Genomic DNA, 25,963 nt, shown 5'->3' on the forward strand with positions numbered 1-25,963 from the left:
AGGAATATAAAACATGCAAGAACTTGGATCAGATTTAAATCATTTAACAACCGAAACAGTTTGACTTCGTCGACCCCGCAGTAGGATCATTTTCCAAAACGTTTGCAAAGCACAAGTACTTAGTTCGAGTCCCAGGCCAGGCGGACCGGCTGCTGTGTTTTGTCTTATTGGGAAAGACACCTTACTTTCATTGTTCAATAAAACTAATCCAAGCCTCTGATTAAAAGACCTAAGACCTAAAAGCGGGCATAACTTAAATCCAACTAAACGAAAATGATAGGACGCATCTCTGCCACACACCACTATTTCAATCTCATTCTTATGACTTTTCGAGCGATTATTTCCTTTCCTACTGTTTCCATTTTCGCTCTATTTCATTCATTAAATAATAACTTTTACTTTTGAAGATCCCGCGTCTTATAAGCTATCTTTCTTGTTTGATATATTCCTATTGAAACGAAATTACTGGTTTGTTTAGAATCTCAACCTGTTGGTCATTTTATTAAGACATATCTTGTAATTTTCTTGATTGAAAACAACAGCAGGAAATAATTTCAAAAATAAGAGAATGAACAAAATACTGTTTAGCATCATTATTAACAAGCAGCATGTTATTATTAAATAAAAAATACAATTATTTGTTTACCCAAATAAACAAAATGTCATATTACTTTCTTCGACATTAATCCAAGAATCTCACTGATTTAAAGTTCTTTTTGATTCTAATTCGATAAACCGCTCCGGTGGCCTAGTGGTTAGAGCGTCCGCCTCAGATGCGGGAGGTCGTGGGTTCGATCTCCGGCTGAGTCATACCAAAGACTAACAAAAATGGTACTAACAGCTCCTTTGCTTGGCGCTCAGTATTAAGAGGTTAATGTTAGGACTGGTCGGCCTGGTGTCAGGATAATGTGACTGGGTGGAACATCATGCTACATGTCTGCGGCATGGTGCCCCAGTGCTTGACATCACTGTAAACTGCCACACTGCAGACATCGTAGCGATATGACTGCAAAACTGTTAAAGCTACGTTAAAAACCCAAATCACACACCTAGTTCGATAAAACGAACGTTATAAAAAAAGGGTAACTTACATATATTTCACAGATATGACTCGCCAGAAATTTAACAATCAATGTTAGGCTTTGGTTTCATTGGAATGTTAATTAGAAATGTCAGCTCACAATAATTAGTACCACTGACTAAAAACGAAGCCAATAAAGCACGGAGAAAATTCAATGACACTGACTCGACAGGCTGGTAGGGATGAAAGAACTAAGGCGTTGATCTGCATACACAATAAGTAGAAAATATTTATGATGGTTCTTATTGATGTATGTGCTCATTTATAGAAATATGATGGTTAGATAATTTCAGAAAGGCTTCAAAGGCTGTCATCCGTCCTGCAAACCTGTATCCCAATCAATATATATGACATAAAAAGAATTAAAAACTGCTACAATATAACATATTCGAATAAAAAGCGGTCTTACTATGTGAGTAGTAGGCATGCCTCGCTTTAAAATAATTCAGACCTTTACAATAATCACTGACATGAGAACATTTAAATATCAAGCATGAATTGTTAAGTGGACCATCTTTTCTGGCATCATTAGATTTCCTAATGGTGCGAGTAAAATGAAGACAGTTGAGATAATACTTTCTCCTTTCAATGGTTTTGCTCTTTGACTAATATATTTGCGTTTCCTGGTAACTCGTGAGTATAATTTGATTTGTGTCACAGTTAGCTAATCTTGATAACGTTTATATACATGAAATAAACAAAATAAACAAAATTAAAAAAAAAACCATTAGCTCTTAAATATTCAATCTATAAAGCATCACTTTACAATGCTAAATTTGAAGTATTTTCAATGGAATTAACCTCTTCCAGCACGCTACTGAAACCTGACATCAAAAATCGTCAGAAGAAATATGTCGTGCCTAATTAGACTAGTTTCACTTAATGATAGATTGTGAAAGATGCAACAGTTTTATGATTTGTTCAGAACCAATTTCAAATCAAATCCCCATAGTTCGAAGGGAATGAGAATCGTGTTTTTGCTTGTTGCTGTATTTCTTGTTAAGGAGTGTCTCTTTTCTATATAAATAAAAATGCACATAATAATGTTCCTGGATGTGTTAGTATAAATCTTTAAAGTTTACTGAATTAAACCAGTTATATGTGATGATATATTGTCAAAGGTGAGACAATTTTATGGTCCGCTTATTTAGCAACGAATATCCAATCAGGCTGCAATGATTCTTTCTTCATTAAAATGAGAATCGTGTGTCTGTGTGTGTGTGTGTGTGTGAGAGAGAGAGAGAGAGAGAGAGAGAGAGTACAAAGGTACACGGACTGTACCTGTATTTGCATGAGCTTAAAGACTTAAGATATTTACACTACTGCGCATATCGAAGACTGTCGAGATTCGAGAATATAGTGAATAGTCTCTACATGCTGTGGCTGGATCTAAGACTATCATAGCATTACAAAGGACATACAATGTACGTATCATTTCTTCAGACTAGATAAAGACATTCAAAATTGATGCGTATTTGGATCTTTCCTTAATAATAGTATTTTAAGCTAACTAGGCAGGGACACACGATTTTTGTGGTTGGTGTGATAGGAGTAGCGATGACAAAGGTGTGCTAACGAACGGAGGGACAGCTGTCGGACGATGGACAACAGGTCATTCCATTTTCTGGTCTATGATTTGCTGAGCTGAAAATCTCATAGGCACAATTCTTCATCAATAGACTCTAATAGTATTGACCCAGAAAATGAAATTAAAATAACAAATCCAGAATCCGAGACCAAAATAAAAGACATTCCAAGAGTTACCATTCTAAATCAAATTATTAAAAATGGAATGAAAGATTTGACTTGTGGTTTGAATTTGTGAAATTAAACTTTGAAGAACTCCTTTTCTGAGGAAATAAATTTCAGCTAAAAGTGATTAAAGTAAATATACACTGTGCTTCCCAAAAACAAAATTCACGTGTTGGTCATGAAATTCACGTGTTGGTCATAAAATCAGCAATGTTTTGTCTTTGAAGTAATAAAGTGAATCCAGCTGAATTGAATGCTAATGCATAATATTCAGGGGTCATTCAATTTTAGCAAATAGTCTTCCCGAGATGATGTGCTTTTTTGCTCAACATAAACCAGCGTACATAATGATAAGTGTTGCGAGCTTAAGGCAATGAAATCAGCATCATTATACATAACACCAAAATCGTGAATATTATCAATTTTTTTATAGAGTAACCGTTGGCTTATTTGACCATGTTCTCGTCGTTCGATTAGTAGCAATTTTTGGATCCTAACTGTAGCATTGCCTAACGCGATGTATTATGAAATATGTCATTTAGTTTCTTTTAATTTTTCTGTATTTGAATTTAACTCACATAAGATTCAGGTAGGCTTCATACAAACACAGATTTTACTGGTTTGATCTGTACTTCAAGAAACATAATACAGAAGAGCTGCGGCGAGACCCTGCTTGGCCAGAACATCCATACTTATGGTATATCAAAACAAAACATTTATCATTTATGATATTACTGTCGTCATGACGATTAGGAAAAGTCATGTTGTTGCTAGACCAACATAACAATTCTATCCGTTTCGATGGTAACAGTCGCATAACACACACACACTTTCTCTTTCCTTCAATATATATATATATATATATATATATATATATATATATATATATATATATATGTCTGTATATGTGTGTGTGTGTAACCATTGTATGCCACCATGTTCATGGGAAGACTAAAGCAGAAACTTCTCTATGAAGCACCATATACGCCCTTAAGTTGGTGTAGATTCATTTATGCCAAATGCATCGAAACCGGCGACAAGTTCAAAATATGTTTTGAATTCGCCAATAACTTTCACCTTACGATTAAATTCAAGTCAGAGTCATTGAACAGATCCAGTATATTCTCGGACACTCAATATACCCTTCTGGAGGGAAACAGCATAGAATTAGATCAAAACATTCTGGGTCGCATTGTGATGGACACAAGGACCCACTCGTCTATTAATTCTGCACAACTTTGTATTGTTATATCTGTTATTGTAAATTACACCTAGTGATTCTAACGTTTAGGAGTCCAGAGGTTTTCGCAGATTTTTTTGTCTTGTTTTTTTATAAGTTTTTTTTTTCTCCCTCTGATGAAGGCCCCGTTTAGCCCAAAACGTTGGGAAACCATTTCGAATTAGCGCTGTTTTAATTTTTGTGGATGTATATATATATATATATATATATATATATATATATATATATATATATATATATATATATATATATATATATATATATATATAGATAGATAGATAGATAGATAGTATTTACGCTGTATCAATGATATACCACGAGATGTATAAATTTTAAATTTGTCATTAAAAGGATACGAGGCTTACTGAGTTTCCTTTTAATGAAAACTTTATACAATAAGTCGTAATCATTAAAACAGCATACATACTATACATGTATTTTATTTATATCGCATACAAAATACATATATTTGCCCATTGAATGTAGTTAAATATGCTCTGGCCAACTGTATATTGACCGAGTGAATTAACTCCTCACATACCTGCGAGTGTGTCCGCTACAAAATGTAGTTCTGTTTTCCTCTTGCTGTTCAGTCATATTTGAAATTGATAAGTTGATTGTTTTCTTTGAGTTTCTTTTTTTTTATTTACAATGATTAAATCAACATAATACACACTTATGATTTAAATATGAAATATGGATTTTATGAAGAAAGTAGAGCACTACAAACACGGTTAACTTACTGTATACTGAACGCACATGCATTTACGTACTGACGTATGAAAATTAGCGTGGAATAGAAACTAAGAGAAATGACAAACCTACAAGCGGTAATTAAAATATTTTAATATATTTACAGTGGATCTGAGCCATTATTCTGCTTTAATTAACATAACTACCGACCATAAAATTCTTCTGCTTCTTCTTCCTCTCTCGCTCTCTCTCTCTCTCTCTCCTTTAGCCGGTTTGACTTAATTTTACCATCATTCATAGGTCCCAGAGACATCGTCGTATGACACAAACGAAAATCCCCAACGTTCCTATTTTCATGGAATTTCGCCCGTATCTTGCTAAGATGGTGCAGAGAGAGAGAGGGAGAGAGAGAGAGAGACTATTTAATTATAATAACTGATGTTTAGAACATTATAATAAGTTTAAGAAACAACAACAAGGCATTAAATACGTTACAATATGTGTGCCTTGTACACGAAAACAGTAACGTATAGTGTCGCCAGACTACTGAAATTATGTATCATTGATATTATGAGCACAGTAGACAGATTCCAAGGAATATGTAAAGATATCGTTACGACGAACCATATTCTTGTAAGCTACTTTGCGCAATTTCAGTTTTAAGGTTTTCATCCAGCTCAAACTGTTTTTCTCTCTCACTCCAGAGTTCTGCGCATTTTGTCCTTTATGCATAAGAAGGGAGAGGGGAACGGAGTAAAGAAAGGATTGAAGGATTGCGATGAAATTGTATACGGGGATTAATATTACTTTTTATCATTATTTCATACGTTATTAATGATTAATGAGTGTAAATTCATCATCGATCTATAGGCCTGCAGTTGTCAGAATGTTTATATATTTTTTGTATTATTTCGTCATGGGCGGATCACAATTTGATATACCAATAATATTGGTATATCAATTTGCTTTATAACAAACACTTTAAAAGCCACGTTACTATTAACCTTGTTGTTGTAGGGTTGAACGCCATTTTTCAGCACAAGACAGGCTTTACATCGCGGCCAGTATAAATGGTGGAGGAAGAATCCGGGAAAACCCACCGACCCACGAGAAGCTACTGGGAAGCTGAGTGGAGGAAACCTGTTTGGAGGGGGTAGCAACCCTATCTATGTAGGAGATGATCCTGGCAGTTGAGTAAGCGGGAGACCCATGAGTGGCTACCCGAATGCAACAGACTATTTCAACCTCTACTTCTTACTAGACGGATGGTCGAAATGGGCCCGGTCTCAACAAATCGGCTCGTCACGTCACGTTCTAGGAGGTCTTCTTAATTTGCTTCTCTTACTTTCTCTTACTTTTTTTTGTTCCTTGTATCTCTCGTGTCCCCACAATCTATTCCTTTGCTTTCCTTTTTTTCTCATTTCATAAGCGTTCCTAGAAGACGGTGGGGTAACAGGTCAATCGGGAGATATCTTTACTTGCCGAGTCCCTGCACTTAAGAAGTGTCCTCTTGTTGGTCTTCCTGGTGGTCGAGTGAACGCGGGGGATGAAACTAAAACAAAACACGATGGAAATATAAATAAAAAATCAGTCAGAGAGAAACAAACCTCTGTCTGATTCGGACGATGTACGATGTGGCGTGGATTAATTCCCACGCGTCATGGTCATTCAGTCGACTGATGTTTTACAACCGCCTGCCGTACTTTCCACATTTGTAGTCAAAAAGACTATAATTGGGTTAATCGGCATACAAAAGCATGAAAAACTTGCTTGCTTGTGAAGTGTGAAGAGAATCGGTCCGGAAAAGATCCAGAAAGTTAAGAGTTTTTTTGATATTCCAGTGTCGTCTTCACTTCACTCCTCACTCAATTCATCCATCTGTATAATTCACAATCGCGACTTAGCAGGAGTTAGTTACATTAAAATCATCGAAGGAATGAAGAACCAAGGTGCACTGCATTTCCTCAAATTCGTATCCAACGTGGATTAAATTTGTCGGACACCAACACCATGCTACTTACCTTCCATACATCGACGCTACCAAAGGTAGTAAAAGCTGCATTTTTGTAGGTGAAAGTTGAGGTTTACATACCAAATCCATTTCGGTGTTTCAAGTGTCAGAAGTACGGTCAACACGAAGATAGATGGTCCAAACTTTCTGTATGTGGTCGATGCGGCGACTCTTTTCATCGGGAAGCAGAGTGCAAGGCACTCCAAATTTCGCAAAGATCACCTTGCCACCCCAAACACTGCGAAACCTGGAAGCTAGAGAAGGAAACTCAATACAAGTGAAATACAACAAAACCATCCTTTCCAGAGGCCAGAAAGATGGTAGAATTAACCTCCCTACTTGGCACAATCTTCTCAACTGTAGTAAAGACAAAGATTATAAAAGGATGCCCAGACCAAAAAAATCTACCCGAAAGAGCAACATTTTCAAATTTCCCAGATTATAAGCCAGACTAAAAACACTCCATACGGACAACATTCAATAACGACCAAACACCAAAATCACCAACCAAAAAGAAAAAGAACCCTAACAGGCAGCACAAGTGATCGGGTGACACTATAAAGCTGCATAATAGGTTTGGTGACTTTGAGGACATATGTACGGAAGAAACTGCTCCGTGTACTCAAAGCGTCTCCAGACCTACGAACGAAAATTTTAACCAAATAATACCTCCTGATAAATAAGCATATAAATTTTCCTCGCAAAAGGTCTAACCTAAGTTGTACACTATCTCTGGTTTAAATTCTCAATGAAGAACACCATCTTACAATGGAATTGTCGAGGACTTATTAGGAACTATAATAATATTCTTGTATGTGTCACGACTGAAAGTGCAGGAAAACATTCAATGCACCTTTCGAATAATGGTAAACTCAAATCTTTTCATCGTAAACATGATTAGGTACAATCAAAAAAAAAACGTTTTCATGTGTAAAGTCGAATTTTGAATAGTACTGAACCTTAAAGTTGAATGCATTCAGCATTACAATTTTATCACATTTAAGCCAGAAAAGTCTTTGTGAAAGGTCACTTCGACCTTTCTTCTTTTCTTCCCTCCCATGTCAGTGTTAAACTTGAAAGGCTAACTTCTATGACTCATTGAGATTTGACCAGGGCATTGAAATGCTGTCCTGAGAAAGTAAACATTTGAGCTACCAACCATTATCGCCTGATAGGAACCCATGTCCAATTATCATTTTCAAAGGGAAATTGATATGCAACGTAGTTCAGAGGTTCTAGGCTGTCCAAAATCTGACGAAAGAAATGATTATCTTGGGGAACTTTAGGAACCGCTACATACGATTGGTCAGAGTAAATTAAGGGTTACACTTTGGAAGTAATGTGAATTTAAAGTGATGACCTGTGTCGAAATTCTTTAGTCCGAAATCCTGAGAGGAGTAGTTTGGCTCCGAGGAAGCCTAAAAAGGAATAGTGCTTTTCTCATTAAACAAGCGGACCGGGTGACTGTCTTGTAAGAACAGAGAGAGTTTAGTGCTAGACGCACAATTTCTGAAAGAGAACATCATTAAGGCACGGAATTTTCATTTTCCACGTAATTTTATATGTTTGATTGTTTTTTGAAAATGTGTTTGATATGACATGGATCCATATTATGTATCGTTTATTCAATTTCATGGAGATCTCTTGATGCTAACGTTGTTATGCATTTTATCTATTTAATTTTACAGTTACTAGTTCATTGATAGACTTGACGGACTGCATGCTATCCAAGTTTTCATATGTGTAGGATTTCATAGGGTTATATGAAATAATTTCCTTTGTTAGGACGATACTGATTATCGTGAGTTAACGATAATCGCATATTTATATCTGATTTTGTAATGTTTAAATAATCTTGCAAGTTAGGGATTGCTGTGAGCTAGAATTTTGTAAATTTTATGCAATAGTAATCGAGTATGTGGTAGCGTAGGTAAAGAGATGTGGTAATGTTAGATACACCACTCACATGTTATTTTATGGTCGGTCGCCGTGAAGCGAGAGTGATGATCTATCGAATCAGGTCAAAATTTATACAGGGTTTGAATAGCTAGTTATTTATGCTTCTGAGTAACGTAAGTGAGGGAATTTTATGTACGTCTAGAAAGTGATACGTATAGAGATTTAGGGGTAATTTTGTCCTTTAAGGAAACAACTTTCTGGGTGAGAGAGAGAGAGAGAGGATAGTCCGAAGACGGAAGTCTGGAATAGATGACGTGTTCAGAATAAAGGACTAGGAGGTCCAGGAACAGATGAAGCGTTCAGAATAGGAAGACTACAGAATAGGAAGACGTGATACACAGGTCACGAGAGGAAGGTGATGCAATCAGTCGTGAACTTTGCGCTCTTTTCACCACTCGTTATTATAATGAAATAAATCAAAATTAGACACAGCTATTAAATTCTGTTGACATAACTTAGATTGAATTGGAGTTGCCGCTATTAATTGTTATTGAATACATTTTGTTATTTTTCTTGTCTAAGGGGACTCTTATTGCATTATTTCTTCCCAGTAGTCTTGCTTAGTTCTCTGTTGATATTCTATCTACTCCAACCGGGTATAAAATCGATGGAGGTTATCCTCTAGATAACGCTAGCCAAATCCAATTAACCATCCCTCTTACTGAGAGGGCGACGTTACGAACTGTAATATTAATAGAGCATTTAAGAAAGAGATTGTATATTTAGACATACTTAAGACCCAATAAGGTTTCAAAATCTAGTAATATCCTAACGGTTGCAAATGAAAATGAAACAATATATTCTTTAAATGGATTTTATCGGTCTTGTTGCACGACAAGTAGAGCTCAAAATAATTTTACCCTCTGTTATGAAGCATTTATTTAACAATTTTGTTTTGTTTTTTCTACGTTTATCTTTTTGTAAAAAGCCAGTTGATAAATCACACAGCAGAAAACGCTTGAACGGTATTATTTAAGCTGTGTGATTCGGCAAACGACAGCTTTTAATACAATAAACGAAAAACAAACCTCGATAAACTATTGCATTTGCACTCTTAAATTAATGAACCTTCTTTTCATTCAAATACTGTTTTACGTATCTTTTCATTTTCTCACCTTCCAAACCCAGTCCCATTATAAAACATTCTCTCTTATGCCGGTCGATTTCTTGAATAAAAAATCAGATCCAGATATGTGTGTATTTATTACAGACTGAATATATCACTGTTTTTAGTAGAATTAAAGTTTTTGGAGCGTAGTGTTGGGGATGGGCCTGCCTCTCGATACACATGAAAGGGAACAATTCAGAGTTGGCACAAACATGATTACTAACACCTTATGTTGCAAGTCCAAAACCGCTTGAAAAGCGTTCGTTTTAACGATCCAGAATACCGTTTTCAAATCAAGTACCATACAGCATAGAGTGCACTGTTGCCCTAACATCAGTGTCCATGTCGGATGCAATCTTTCTAAAGCACGCTTCTGCTAACTTCTTCTGACGGGAGTCCTCACTGATGACCAACTCTCCAAACAAATATATTCCCATAGCCTGGAAGACAAGAATGTAGTAATGCTTTAAAACCAGCAAGGTATTTCTGTTTGTGTATTTTGTATGCATATATAAATGCGAAAAATAAGATAGTTAAATTTGATACTAAAATAGATAAACAAATCTCGTTGATAAAAATATGATCCATGGGTCTCAAACACGCGGCCCACGGGTCGCATGCAGTCTCTGGAGTTATTTCCTGCGGCCCGCAACGTCAAATAGAATCTGTACAATAATTAATAACGCATTTTTTTTCCCAATGAGGCGGCCCTCGGACCAATGTACTATTCCTCATGTGGCCCTTGTCGTGATTTGAAGTTGAGACCCCGTGATCTAATCTGTCATAAAAGATGGTTGATTTACCTGTATCTGTGTTCAAAAGATCATTGCAATGGTTGTCATTGCAATTGTTGTCAAAACGCTAAATATTAGCACCGCGAATACTCGAAAAGGCGACAATAGCAACAAGGCCAACGTACGGTGAAAATACGTATCCCTTGCTTCTATATGCAGAATAAGACACAATATGACCATCGTTACATCTCTTATGTCATCTACAATCCTATGCGACATGCATAACAACACTTCGCTCAGTTTCTAAAGTTTTCTTCTGTATCCCAATGCCTGTTAAGGTGCGAACGGAGTCTGTCACAAGAACCTATTTATATAAAGAAACAAAATTCATCACAAAAACTATATAAACAAAGAAATAAATAGGGTGGGTAAGGATGGGATAATTGAAGGGTTAAGACCAATATGACTTAATACGAGGAACAGGGATACTTTATCGCTGTCTCATGGAGATAATCTTGGTTAGCAAGGGCTTCTCAATGAAGAGAGGGTAGACCAGAATAATTGGATCTACTAACAGCATGTCAGTGACGTCACCGAGGAAAGTTGATATTGGAAACCAGACAACCAAGTTGTCATAGCTTTTGAATTGCAAACGTTGTTAAATAATTGAAATAATTTGTAATTCAAATAAGAGTATTGACAGAGAATTTCGAATGAAACGGAACTGTGCTCCAAAGAGCCAAAAGGTATATAGTTTTACTGGGAATTAAAGAAAAGGAATGGAAAACATTCCCGCGAGTTTCACGTTTCACTAAATATATTAGGCTGTGTGGCGGGAATGAATGATGGTAAGCTCTAAGGATACTATTAAGCAGACACTAATCAATTAATCTGAATAAACTATAAAAATGACGGCTCAGACTTGTGTCTTCATAGGTTTCTTTAAGGAAAACTTTACTAGCGAGGTCATTTGAAGATAAAAAATCAGGTACCAGTGAAGGATTTTAGAGTCACTTCCCTCCTTTTTTATTACATTGCCTGGAATATCATAAATTCCGATTGTTAATTCATCAACATATAGTAGTCAACACAGAATATCAAGATATGCCTAATTATTTTTAACACATTATCAGTGTTTCCTTCCTCGAAAGCTTTTGTTCAATGCATTGTTGCAGATTAAAATTTAATTCTGATTTATCTTTTTCGTTTCCGTTCAGAACGGAAGAGAATTTAATTGAATTGCACTGAACAAAATCAGTAAAATGAGTACACCGATTCAGAGAATTCAAACATAGTTTGCAGATGACACATACTTGTAACTGAATGTCAGAAAACGTAATTATACTTTTCAAGACTGCACTTATTTTCACTGAATCACGTCTATAAAAGTTAGACAATACCAAAAAGCGTAGGAATGGTAGCAAAAACAATATCACAGGTAAAGCATACCTGGACGTAAATTTTTATTTGATTACTTGTATGTCTCAAATATTGATGATAGATTTAAATACTGACCTTAATGCCATGACAGAAATCACTATGGAATGTCTCAACGTTTCTAATTTTAAAAAGTAAAACGAAAGCGACACCTTTAAGAACGTTCTTGCGCCACGATGGAATGTCTCAACTTGTCTAATTTGAAAAAGTAAAACGAAAGCGACACCTTTGAGAGCGTTCTAGCGCAGCCAGTCTTATTGGCAAAATGTTTTCTTGTATATTGTTAGCGCTGACATTCATGTTATGGAAATATGGCCAAACTGTGACAAATATGGCAAATAACGTAAAAAATGAACTTAGGATAAATGTACTTATAGTAAAAATGACTTAATTTGAGGAAACAAAATTAACCTAAAAAACTGACACGGTCATTATGGATTAAATATAATTTTTAAATTGTCACTAGACCAATATACTTGAGTTGGAGTACGAAAAAGGAATGTGTTATATTCCGGATATAATGAAGGATGAAGTATTCTTTTACCCTCGAAAACAGAAAATAATACTTTGGACAGACGTTCTGTTAGCATAGCCAAACCTACTTCACACGAAGAAACTAAATGCTTCTTAAATTATTGGCAGAGTTAGTGTGGTATTCTCTTTTAAAAAATTTAGAAGGTAAAATAATCTAGTCAATGTTTCTCTACCAAAATAATTAAAAGCTGAAAAATATTTCAATGATACTTTACTTAAAGTCGAATCTCCAATCATAGCTCATTGTAAACAATTATTCTTAAAACTTTCATGGGAATTAATGACTTCTACATTATTTAGACAATAAAACATATGCTCAATCTATTAATTAAAGGGCAAATTGGTTCGAGAAAAAAAAAAACGCTATACTGAAATAAAGTACCGGAAACGTGTATAAAATTTGTTTTTGTACAATAAAAGAAATTGTCAAATACAATATAAATAATAGCAAAATAGATTATAGATGTTTAAAATACTGAAGATAACCGTTGAGGAATATAAGTTACATTTGAAAGCATATTATCTGCTTGAAAACATACACGTATTTCTATCGTTACAAATCTGATACGTTTAAGAAGCCTCGGTCTTGCCGGCTACTGAAAAGGTTCCAGACATTTTTCCCCATTTCCAATTCCTACTCATCATCATCACCTCTAAATTTTCCTGTTTTCGTTCTTCTTCACATTCCCCAATTTTCTTCCCGGTCCATCGTTACTTCAATGTTCAATTTAACTGTCCTCATACGTTTTGTTGTATGTGAAAATAGCTTGATAAATATTATGCAACATGATTTTTATGGACACTACGTGTGTGTGCTTTGATGATATTTGTTAACAATGAATAAAATATGGAGGCAAAAAGGTAAAAGTACATTCCATTAGCAGTATACGTCCGTACAAATTACCATCACTTTACAAACTTCAGTGCCGGATTAAACCCTGTGGAGGTCCTTAGACAGTCGAAATCTAAGGGAAACTCCACGCAAATTATCTCCTAATATGTTTTATCAATATTATTTTGATCCGTTGTCGCGGGGCCCCTAAAAGGCGACGGGCCCATAGGCCGGTGCCAACTCTGCCTATTTGGAAATCCGGCACTGACTAACTTCATACTGACACCTCGCATTTTATTGTAAAAAGTGGAGTTATACTGGGCATAAATCCGATTAACAGCTCTCGTTTTTTCTTTGGATTTTAATGAGTTTTCCAATGAAAGTATCGCGTATTGGGAATAAACGCAAACATTGATCCAATCAGTTTAATCGAAATTTAAATCCAGAACGTTTGGGTTTCAAATACGTGTCCGAAAGATCAGGATTGAAAAGCATAATTTCATCCACAAATCACTAAAATCCTCCATTCCAATCCCTTTGTGTGGGAGTTTAATTACTGACAGTTACCTCGATCTCGGTCCTTTGAGTGTAAATGGAAAGCAAATAACAATCTGCTCATGTATACATAACCCCACATATAGTAGAAACAGCCGATCATTTCCACTAAGAAGGCTTATGCAGTAATGTGCTTTCTAAAAACACAAGCTAAGGAACTATCTCCCAAACTTCACATTATGTTGATATTACAAATTTTACTACATCCTGATAATGTCCTTCTAAAGATAATAATAAATTATATGTTGAATTTTACTTAAATGGTTGCTTTCACAGTTTGTATGTTCCATAGTTTGAGAACATATGAGTCAGAACTAATATATCCGCTCATAACAACAAATACTTCATCCAAAGCTGAACTTAAAGCAAAACAATGTACGTCACAGAGACCTTCATTGTAAGGGTGTCGTTCTAACATAAATGAATTTAATATTCAACTGTCAAATTCCACTATTATGACTTATTTGTCTCACTCACACACACATGCGCGCGCAAACACACACACACACCTATAAACAGTTTCAAAAAAGTTATTGAAGCATGGCATACGAGTCAAAAAGAGCTCTTTTTGCAATTAGTATGTAGAATTTATCAAAATTCTACTCATCATTTTTCCACTCGTCAAGTTTTCTGATTTCAAAGATAGTAAACATAAAACATGCCAAACAGTTACCTACCTGGTCATGACCTAATTTAAAAAATTTAATCACGGCCAACAAAAGCCAATAAAGCTTTTTTGTTGCAAGGGTATGGTACGAACAGAGATGTATTTCATAAACAGTTCCTGAGAAATGAACATCAAACAAAAAATTTAACTCGGGTCTGTGAAACGTAAAATAGGAACCATACTGATCTACTACTGAAGCGAGGGTAGTGTTCGTCAAGTTGCATCACCATGCTTCATCATTTTGTAATGAATAACATGTACATAGCATGATAAAATCTTTAGTAAACCTATGTAGTCATGAGCTAAATGCAAAATCTTATTCTATGCCAATCAAATAGGAAATATCGGTGGCCTATTATTTAAAAATAAGGTTAAGGTATAACATAATTAAAAGTATGTACAAAGGTAGATTCTTCTCCAGAGGGTAGAGTAGGCTGGTTCCCTGCTCAGTATGCTCCCTGCGTTGCACTCTTCTATATTGTAGTGTAACGCATGGAGCATACTAAGCAGGGAACCAGACCAAGGTAGAGCAGAAAACCCATGCCAAATTTTTTTTACCTAAGACTGTGGAAGAGAGAATAGTTGAGAATCAGTAATACTGTACATATGTTTATGATTTTATCTGTGCCGACGCCTACGCATGAAGGGGGGGGGGGGGCGGGGGCGGGCGATGAGTAGTTCAGCTACTACTACTATTTCTAATAACGATGAATTTAGAGCACAAATCTTTGAGGAGTTGATGGAGAAATATATTCCGACCCCCATGTAAAACAGTGACTTTAAAGATAACCACTGTTGGGTGGAAAAATCTTGTCTGTAGTGTTATGTATATTTAATTTTCATTGGTATTTTTTATATTCATTATATAATAATAATAATAATAATAATAATAATAATAATGAGGACTTTGTATAGCGCCTAATCTTTAGAAGCTCTAAGCGCTTTACAACATTAGACAACACCTATAAGATAAAAAAAAAGGATTATGCGATGAATAATTGATTATTCTACTTGACTTTGTCCAAAATCAAGTTATCTGTATTCGTGACTAAAGACACTAATCTTGTTTTCATTGTCATATACAAATAATACATAGCGAATAGTTTTATAAGAGTGTGGGTTAAATAGTAGGACCATTATCATGGTCTGAGTCAAGGACATGATGTTTACCATGTTCTTTATTACAATTTTAGATACATAATCTTCCAGAATGGAATTTTCCATGAAGTAATAGTTTTTATTTTAGTTTAGAGAAAATCATATTTGTGACCCATGTCAAGTAGTGGGCTTTATAATCTTGTATACCTAAGAATTTACTCATTCGTGTTGCAGTAACATCAGAAGCAGAAATGAGTCTTATCGCTGTGTTTAGGATTTCACTTGCACTAGAATTATGTATTCAAATTATTATTCTCTGGAATAACAAAGTACTCAATGATATTCTTGGACAGAAACATTAATTTGAAATTATAGAGAATTCAAACAAGGATATCTTGAATTATATTACTGTAATTCATCAAAAGATATTTGGCACATAATCACACATCAGGCCATTGGTACGTTAGTATATTCGAGACTACGAGCATATCAACGTCTTCAGCGTTGGATCTTATTCGTAACACCACTGGAAATTAATTAGAACTTTACTGAATACTACTGGTAATGAAACGTTTTGGATAATTAAGGATTTAATTCGCATTTCTTTAAGTTCTTTTTTTAAAGTTTCACACTGTATTCTAGGGAAATAAATCATTTGTTGAATTTTACAAAACTTTAGTTTTCGCTCTTTTCTGTTACTTAGTTTAAAACCATAGTGTCGTAATAGTAATAATTCCTGCCTGAGAAAATCCTCCAGAGTCAATTTTTTCGAGAATAGATCGAAATCACATTTCGGAAGCCAGATGTGGCTGTATGGAGGGTTAAGAAATAAATTACTCCTTGGCTAGGGAAAAGCTAATTTTTGGGACCATATGTATTTTATATCGTCGGTCTGTCGGGTCATCATTTACCAAATATATTCAAATTGAACTTTCTCTATTAGACAAGCCTTTTCAAAATAGCGTTCAATGAATACATTTTATCAGCAAAATCACTGAATCGTTGCCTAACGTTACCGGAAATCACGTGACAAAACATCTCATTCGAGCTACATGTAACCTAAAGCCACGTACCTTATGCCGGACATCTTCAGTTAACTGTACACACTAATTAAGGGAATCAGAATGTTGTTATATCAAAAGGGGTGATGCTGGTCATATCTTAAGTGGTGGCCATTTTCCTCACATAAAAGTAAATAAGATGATACAAATAACTTCGAATAATTAAAATGGCGACATAATTACGGCTATTAAATCCTCGATGACATGTACAGGATTGCAAATCTCCTGAAGGGTGATCATCAAACCAGAGCGTATACCTTGCAGTGTGTACTGAGAGTAACACACATTTTTGTCCGTGTATCGAGTTCCACCCTGTCATACGCATGTACTGAGAGTAATACACATTTCTGACTATCTATTTCCACCCTGTCAAACATAAGTTGTTAATGTGAACTCAAGCTGTTTTCTGACAATTTACAACCAGAAAAAATATTTAAAAGGATGTTTATATATATCAAATTGTGATCCTATATTTTAATGACCTTACTTTTCTAATCTTTATCTTGCTTTTGTTACATATCTTTAAAGCATTTCAACATTTTATATTTTACTTGTAGGATACATGTGGACTTTATTCTCAAGGGTTTCTCTTTCTTAAATACTTTAGAGCTTAATATTTTTATAAAAGCATGTAACCCCCTCCCTAAAAAAAACCTGGTCCCAAAAGTGCAAAGAATGGTTCCTAGAAGAGACTGGTGCTAGGCGAAAAGAAATTTAAATAATTCAAGATAAGACGATTTCTTTCTTTTAACTGCTGAGTGTTCAAGGGTAACATGATAATCAAATTAGCTGTTGTGGTGAATATACTGGATGTGAGATTAGCACCATTTATATTTAGGACCAAGTAGGCATCCTCAGAAGTCACTTGTTGAAAACGTCATGTCAATATGACCATCCGTTCAGGTGGATTAGCGACAACAAGATTTTAAATACAGACATCATGTCAGCCGCATCGGATGTACGGTTGGCACTACTATCATTTGGGACTAACTAGGCATCCATAAAAGTGTACTGGTTAAAAACTCCACGCAGATATAATCATTCTTTCTGGAGGTGTATATAAAACAATATTTTTAAAATGGTCATGGTGGATATATTGATAGTTTGCATCAATATCATTTAGGACCAACAAGCCACCATAAGAAGTCATCTGAAGAAAACACCATGTCAAAATAACCTTAATTTTAAAAGTAGTGATAACAAGAGTTTCAAGATGGCCACCATGGTGGCCCTATTGGACGTTACATCAGCACCAGTTAAATTTAAGACCAACAAGACAATATAAGAAGCCTTCTGGTAGAACCCTTGGTAATATATATTTCCGTCATGGAGCAGTAACAATAACAAGATATCAGATGCGCAACATTTCCATTTATAACCAACTAGACATCGCAAGATATATTTAGTTAAAACATTGTCGATATGACCAGCCACACTGAGATAACAATAATAACATTTTCCAGATGGTCATTGTAGCGGCCATATTGGTGGTCAGACTGAAACCATTTTCATTTACCACCAACTAGACATCACAGGAAACCTTTTATTTAAAAAAACAGTAAGTCTTTCAGTGAAAACCACATGCTGATATGGTCATTCATTTAGGATGAGTGGCGATAACAAGATTTTCAAAAGGCATCGTTTTCATTTAGGACTAATTAGACCATGTGTGTATCAGGTTTTATGAAAATCCTCCACGAAGTTTAACAGGAGTAGCGACATAAAATGTTTGTGTTAACGGACAGACAGACAACTGACTAAACCCCATAATATAAGCTTTCTTGGTCTATAATCAAAAATCGATGCAAGTACAAAAATCAAATCAGATCATCGAAATCTGCACATAAACATTACATGCTATTTGCTGGGTGTTTTTATAATCGTGCTAAAGAGATTACTGACGAGGTTTGAGTCCAAAAGGTCTTAAAGACTAATATCAATGTAGATATAATTCACACGGTATGATATAAACATGCCTACCAAATTACTCTTTCCGATGTCAAATAGTTTTTGCTTAAACATGCTTGTTTATTACCCTAGATGTACTAAAATGACCCAATCAAGGCATTTGTTATGCATTCAAACTGGGGCACAAGAATCTAAACGTGTCAAACTATCCTAGTCAATGGAGATAGATAGAGACCCAACAACCGTCAGGAATATAAACAGATTATATATATATATATATATATATATATATATATATATATATATATATGCAAAAAACAACAAATACTATGATTACTGCACGTCCGTAAAAATCAAAAAGCAACTAAATTAACACAAAGGACAACACTTCAGGGTTCGGTTCTGAGACTAGCGAATGTGAGACCTACAACATACAACAGACAGGCAAATACATACAATACAGGTCACACAGACATACAGTTTGTGTCTGGAAGTGTCAGATATCCGTAAACAATCTTTATTTTGTTTACGAGAAAATTAGGAACCCAAATCTATCTCGAAGCAGACTCGTTTTCTAAGCCTTGAATTTATAAAACTAAGCATTATCCTTTCAAATTATGTAAGCCTTTACTCAAGTCTTAATTAGTATTGTTATTAATTGGGCTTGAGTAAAAGTCTAGGTCTAATCCAATATGTGTGGTACGGTAATATTATGAAGAAAAAAAAGCAGGAACGTCGGTACTAATATTATTTTTATAAAAAAAACAGCTCGTGTTTATTTATGTTAGAATTTCCAATCGAAAATTACAAATTCGGAGGTGAAAACGTGGACACGTTCAGTACCGAAATGGTTTTTGCTTTTTTGCGTCGTGATAAAAAGTTACAGGTTCGGGACATTAAAACAGTGTTGGTTAAGTTACCTAAAAAATACATTCTGATGGCCTGTCACACTCAACGTCGCGGGTTCGATACCCGGCCAAGTCTTACAAAAGGCTTATAAAAATGGTACGCTTGGCGCTTAGCGTTAAAAGGTTAGTGTTAGACTGGTCGGCCTGGTATCATGATAATGGACTGGGTGGGACATGATGATGCGCTAGTGCTAGATATCACTATAAACTGCCACACTTGCAGACATTGTAGCGATGACTAGAAAACTGTTAAAATTGTTAAAGCTACGTTACAAATCCAAATCAGACGTATGCACGCCCGCACGCACAAACATCAAAGAGACAGGACTCCATTTAGCCAAAAACCTCGTTATCCTCTTTCAGTGGGAACGGAATTTCTAAACGTTAATTTGCTCCGTTAATCCAAAAATCCGCATAAATCAATATCGGGGTCAAAAGTATAAAACTACTTAATAACATGCCTCAATAATCTATAAGTAATCCGCAAGTTATCTCTCCAAAAAAGAAAAAGAAAGTTCGAAGAATCGTATATATGAAAATAAAGTCAGTCGGGTAACACAGGTGAACCAACGCAAATTTAGAGGTCTGTAAATTTATCAATCTCTGGCAAGTAAAAGTTATAAATTGATCGCTTAATCATGTGTCTGGAAAGACTTAAACAGCGACTATATAAACAATGTCTGCTTTAGCTTCTCGCCGACGAGTTAAATACAAGCACTAGGATCAAATCGCCCGCATTTATGACATAACATATGTGGGTCTTTAGGTCTCTGTTGTTTACCAATTGTATGTAGCAATCACAGTTTGGAGATAGTTTGTACATAAAGTTGATTGATTTAAGCTTTGGACTTTTATATGGCTTCATTTCAGCATTAAAAAGGCGACGTCAATTTTTGGCTCATTAGTACCCATAACAGTTGTAAAATAAAACTTATGACTGCATTTTATTGGTTTACCATAATTATAGGTTACTGAATTTGTATGGGAAAATATGAACGAGTTTTTTTTTTCTGAGAATCGTGCAGCACAACCATGGGAGTACAGTATAAGTCCGAAAAAACGAGTTCACATTTTCCCATACAAATGCAGTGACCTTGTCATATACTCGTTTTGATTTTCTACCTACGGCTTAATAATAAAAAAGAATACATAACATTTACAAAGTCAATGAATTTATTCTATATTCCAAAATAAATACACAACCGTAGATTCATCAATACAAAGTAACGATATTAATGCGCACACAGCGCTGCCCAGCGACATTTTGTACTTCCTCGCGCGCTCGACATTAGTTTTAAAAATGTGTTAATCAAGTATGCGAAACGTTTACATCGTCAGTAAATGTGTATGTGTAATTGTGCTATAGCGTCTACATGTAGCACATAATGCTGATACGTAACTGGCTGTAGTTTATTTCGTCTATCGTATGTCATTTCCTTCTTGTTGTCAATGTCATAGTCAGTCAGGCATTTTCTCGCATCGACTTGATTACGTCAATATTTATAAATGAATGCACGTTTTGAGAAAAAAGAAATAAATATTTTTATTGTAACGTATCAATTACATTTTAAACGTAATATTTGTCACTGAATTAAAAAAGAAACCATAAAATACTGACGTTAATTTATTCCCGGCAACTCATCAGCTAACTTAACTATATCACAAACAATGTTACTCACTTAATTCGAGTAGAATCACTTCTTAACTTTCGTTGATGTTGGAAAAACTTCTGATAGAGTATGGATTAAAGCGTTAGCTTGTAAGTTTGAAAAATATGGAATTACCCATAAACTTCTACAATGACTCAAAAGCTACGTAACAAACCACTACCAGGGATTTTTTTAATCAAAATTTAGTATTAAAAGATGTCAACTAATTGCCGGGATTCCCCAAATGTTCCGCGCCAACGCCTTGACTATTCCTAATCTATATCCACGATATAGCAGACAATGTGAACTCGCTTGTGTGGCATTTGCCGACGACACTTCTCTTGCAACTTCATTAGACCCATTACAAGTATAAAATAGTTTTAAAAATTTATCTTAAAAATTTAATGCATGAGACAACGACTGACTTATTATTTCAAAAACTTCGAAAACATACTTTTATTAATTACAAACAGGCAAACTGACTTTCCCTTTCTTAAGTTCACTTTCAATAATATTAATCTGCTTTCTGTTAAAAGTCATTGACAGCTGGAACAACATTATCCTCGGTTGCTAAATGGACTGATCATATTTAGTATTATGATCCAGAACGCATCTAAATATACATGATGCGCGCGAATAAAAACTCCTCTCGCGGAGCAACTTTGATCAAACTATTTACACTATTCAAACCTCCAATTTTAGAATATGCTTCTTAAGTCCTGGCTAAATGCTGTATTGAAGATTCAGAAAGATCTGAGAACAACAACCCAATGGAAGCTGCTAGCATCGGTACAGGTCTACACTGGATATCAGATCACCTCACTTTCATTCAGGACCAATTAGATATCACAAGACGTATTTTATTGAAAACCCCATATTGATATGACCATTCATTCAGGAAGAGTTGGGATTTTCAAGATGGCTGCTGTGGCGGCAATATTGGTTGACCGAATGATGCCATTTTTCAATTAGGGCCATATGACCAACTAGACCATATATGAATGTGGGTACGTTTCATGGAAATGCTCCGAGTAGTTAATTATGAGTAACGATAATAATGTTGTGCTAACGGACAGAGCATCGTAAACTACAGACGACGGACAACAGGCCATTTCATAACATCTTCTGGTCTGTGATCAGCAGAGGTAATGCAAAATCAAACACTCCAAGCTGTCAAAAACAGGTTCGCGTGGAGAAAAACAAAGCTGAAACTGTTTTCATGAAAAATCGCAAATTTTATCACTTCTGTTAAAAGTACCCGCAAACGATTATGGATATAGTAACAACGACAGAGAGGGACCACAACCTGTTACCGTTCTTTGCTTTCACCAACTGTTGTTTTCACAAGGAATGCTGTTTACTTCAATCAACGACAAAAACAATATTGCACACATTCGAAGAGTTTACATGAGTATTTATGTCGATCATATGATTATATGCTTGCCAGAAAATGCCACTTTGTTTTAACATAGATATCTTGTAATGCAATAAGATCAATTCCAACTTCAGTCATAAATATTATGGAATAGCAGAAATGTGCCGACTCTGGGATGAAAAGTTTTTCCTTTAATTTGAGTATTAAAACTATTGGTTTAAAAATATTTTTTCTCTGAACCCCTACCAATTAGCTACAATTGCAGGACAGAGTCAAACTGGATTATAACAGCAGAGCTGAGATACAATTTGATTTTAAGTCTAAAATAAAGTGCAGATCTGAGGAATACAAGTATCTTAAATTAATATATAGTTAAGGCGTTCGTTCTTCATCAAGTTTCGACTTAAACAATCGTACCTACTGGCAAAACTGGAGGCGGTCGTACATTTTACAACAGTGACTCAAAGAGGGAAAATACTACGTGACATTAGAGCAGTAAGAGGGCTCGTAATGCCAACATAGTTAAACGCACTTAGGCGATTTCTTACACAAAACGGAAATAGAGTCTGATATATTTACTTGGCTGCTTAAAGAACTTAACTGTACTGAAGTGTAAAGCAATGAATCGAAGGGAATACCAATTTGCTTGTTTCGACCAAAGATCAATGTCGCTTAAACACAATGTCACGAACTTCATTAGGACTGCATCAGTTCTTTAATATCTGGTGACATGGAGCAATATAAAATGACAAAGTCGCTTAAAATAAACTCAAACGAACAATTTAACACGGCACCCACTCACAGCAGTAGCAGCTACAAAATTCACGCTATAAACAATGCGCATGAAAAGCCAACATAACGCTGACTGTAATTGGAGGGAAAAAAAACATTTCAAAATTCATAATCTGTATCTAAACGGTGGGATTTAAAATGGGACACTTTAATAAAACATTACTTGAAATGTAATTTTTCAACATAATGCAGCACAAGAGTAGGATTCAACTAATACATTACACAGGTGAAGAGGAAATTTTATACCTGAAATACGGCTGCTTAATCCATGTCATGTACAGTAGTAGTGAAACAAGTTAGCTCCATAGTAGTTGCTCGCTATGAGCAAATTACTCGCCCATCGTTTACTTTTTATTTATAAATGACTTTCAATAACAACAATTCTGTCATTAGGATCGATATGATCTCCCGCTTCTGCATGTCGTATGTTGCTGTGACTGGGTTTAATGCCATTTTTCAGCACAAGAAATACTATGCATGGCGCTCAGTATAACTGGTGGAGGAAGAACCCCGGGAAGAACCAGTGACACACGGGATGCTACTGGCAAGCTTTCTTGCGTACCCACGTTAGCCGAGCCTGAGACTCGAACCCACGCAGACTAAGGTTAGATGGCAGTGATCCGGAACGGTGAGCGCTTTAGAACACTCGGACACTTGGGGCCCCCGCAATTCGTAAGAGGAGAATAATGAAGGCAACCTTTCTTGCCCTGCAACGTATCATATGGTGATGTTCCAGATGAGACGGTCTTTGGACATTTAAAAGAGTGCGGTTGATATCAAAATGTTGGACTCTGAATAGTTCTGTCTCATTCTTAGCTTTATATTTGTTCTGCATACATACGTACGTACGTACATACATACATACATACATACATATGGAAGACATTTATTCTTTATCGAGTTCATAATGGCATTTGTGATATCAAAAACAACGTTTATCATGGCGAGTACTGCTGGAAACAAATATAGATCTGAACGATCCCAAATGAACAATTTAACCATTTTCGTTCAAAAAGAACCACATGAAATAAAGTCTCAATTTGCGCTAATGATTCCTATGTTCACCACCAGTGGCGACAACATCCGGATTAATTGTTAAAGGTATACGTTGACTCAGTAATGATGACAGTTGTTAAATTATTAACCTATTGTATTCAGTATGACATCTACATTGTGAAACAAGTTCTGGTGTCGTCTTCCAAGCGCGAACACGTTTTATATACATCAGCAGTATTAATAATAATGAACAACCTTGCATTGCTCTACATGTTGTTCAAATGGTATTGCATTGAAACTGAAACTGTGAATGCATTTCTGTTAAATATAGTTTCTCAGTTCTTTTCTTTTCATGTAAAGATTCGTCGGATGCCAATAGCGCGTTGACAGTTGGGCTGCAGAGTGTTTAATGCAGAATTTGTAGATGGTATGACATTGAATGGGAGATGAACATCAAATGCTTTGAGTGCCTTTCTACAGCTTATACCCCATCTCATCTCCGTGCAAGGCACTATTTTTTTCGTAATTTTCATCACGACTACTCTATGAAAGCCATAATGAGTTTCTACTAGAACATTTGTTTCAGCTATCCTCTGATGCCCCTAACGATGAACTCAGATATTGCTGATAATCTTGCTTTTCCATATGCATCAATTTGTGTTACAAAGTAATGCTAAACTAACCGAATTTTTTTTTTTGCTTCTATATAATATGTACGACTACTGTTGTATTTAATACATTCCCTGGTCACCCATTTGCCTGCAATTTCAAATGTTTCTTTTTTATATTTTTTTATACAAATAAGTATATATCTAGATTCAACATCCATTATTAAGGAACCCCAGATCATTCAAAAATGATTGTAAATCAAAGTAATCTCGATCAAGCTAAGTAACCAAGATCGAACACGAAAAACTGAGGTCGAATTTGAGTAACTGAGAGTTAACTGGATAACCCGAGAGGGAGAAATGGAGATGGAGCGGGAGAAACCAAGATGAAACTAGGTAATCGAGATCGAAGTTGAGTAATGGAAATCGTGATCAAGCATAAGAATGCGAGTAGGCAATCTGGACCAACCGAGAGGGAGTGGTAGTGGACACTAAATAACTGGAAAGTGAAATCCAAAGGGGTGGGAGAATAAGTGGTCAAATTTAGTTAAGCGGCGTTTTAGAAGTCGTTTAAATGTTTCTCTGTCTTTAAAAACGGTGGCCTTATTTGATGACAGATCGCATAATTTGTATAGATTTTGAAACGTCATCACGTCATAATGTTCTTTCTTAATATCGGTCGAAATTCTAAGCAACAGTCTCGGATAAGTCTTTTACATTTTTTATTTTTTATTTTTAGCAACGACAGCCGTATGCGATTGGGAATCAGCATCATTTGTACAGACTTGAAAGCTCTTTATGCCGTGATAATACTTACTGTTAAACTTGGTCAAATTCTAATCAACGGGGTTGGGCAAGAAGTTTCAATGTTTTCCCTTCTATTTTTAGTGTGTGTGCTTTAGATTTTAACGCATATTTAACAGTCTGAGTCTTATCGCTACGATATCTGCAGTGTGGCAGTATAT

General features: G+C 35.5%; 1 protein-coding gene across 2 annotated transcripts in view; it reads right to left on the bottom strand.

The window, feature by feature from the left end:
- Positions 1-9,534: 9,534 nt before the first annotated feature.
- The window catches only part of LOC149806892 (uncharacterized), a 227,810-nt gene continuing 211,381 nt past the window's right edge, over positions 9,535-25,963 (bottom strand). For both annotated transcript variants that reach the window (XM_089959185.1, XM_089959176.1), the window contains exon 17: positions 9,535-10,284. In XM_089959185.1, coding sequence (XP_089815311.1) covers positions 10,138-10,284 — 147 coding nt within the window. In that variant the 3' untranslated portion in view covers positions 9,535-10,137. The remainder of the gene's footprint in view (positions 10,285-25,963) is intronic.

Source organism: Sinohyriopsis cumingii, chromosome 1 (assembly GCF_028554795.1).
Source record: "Sinohyriopsis cumingii isolate HCF-2022 chromosome 1, ASM2855479v2, whole genome shotgun sequence".
Taxonomy (NCBI): domain Eukaryota; kingdom Metazoa; phylum Mollusca; class Bivalvia; order Unionida; family Unionidae; genus Sinohyriopsis; species Sinohyriopsis cumingii.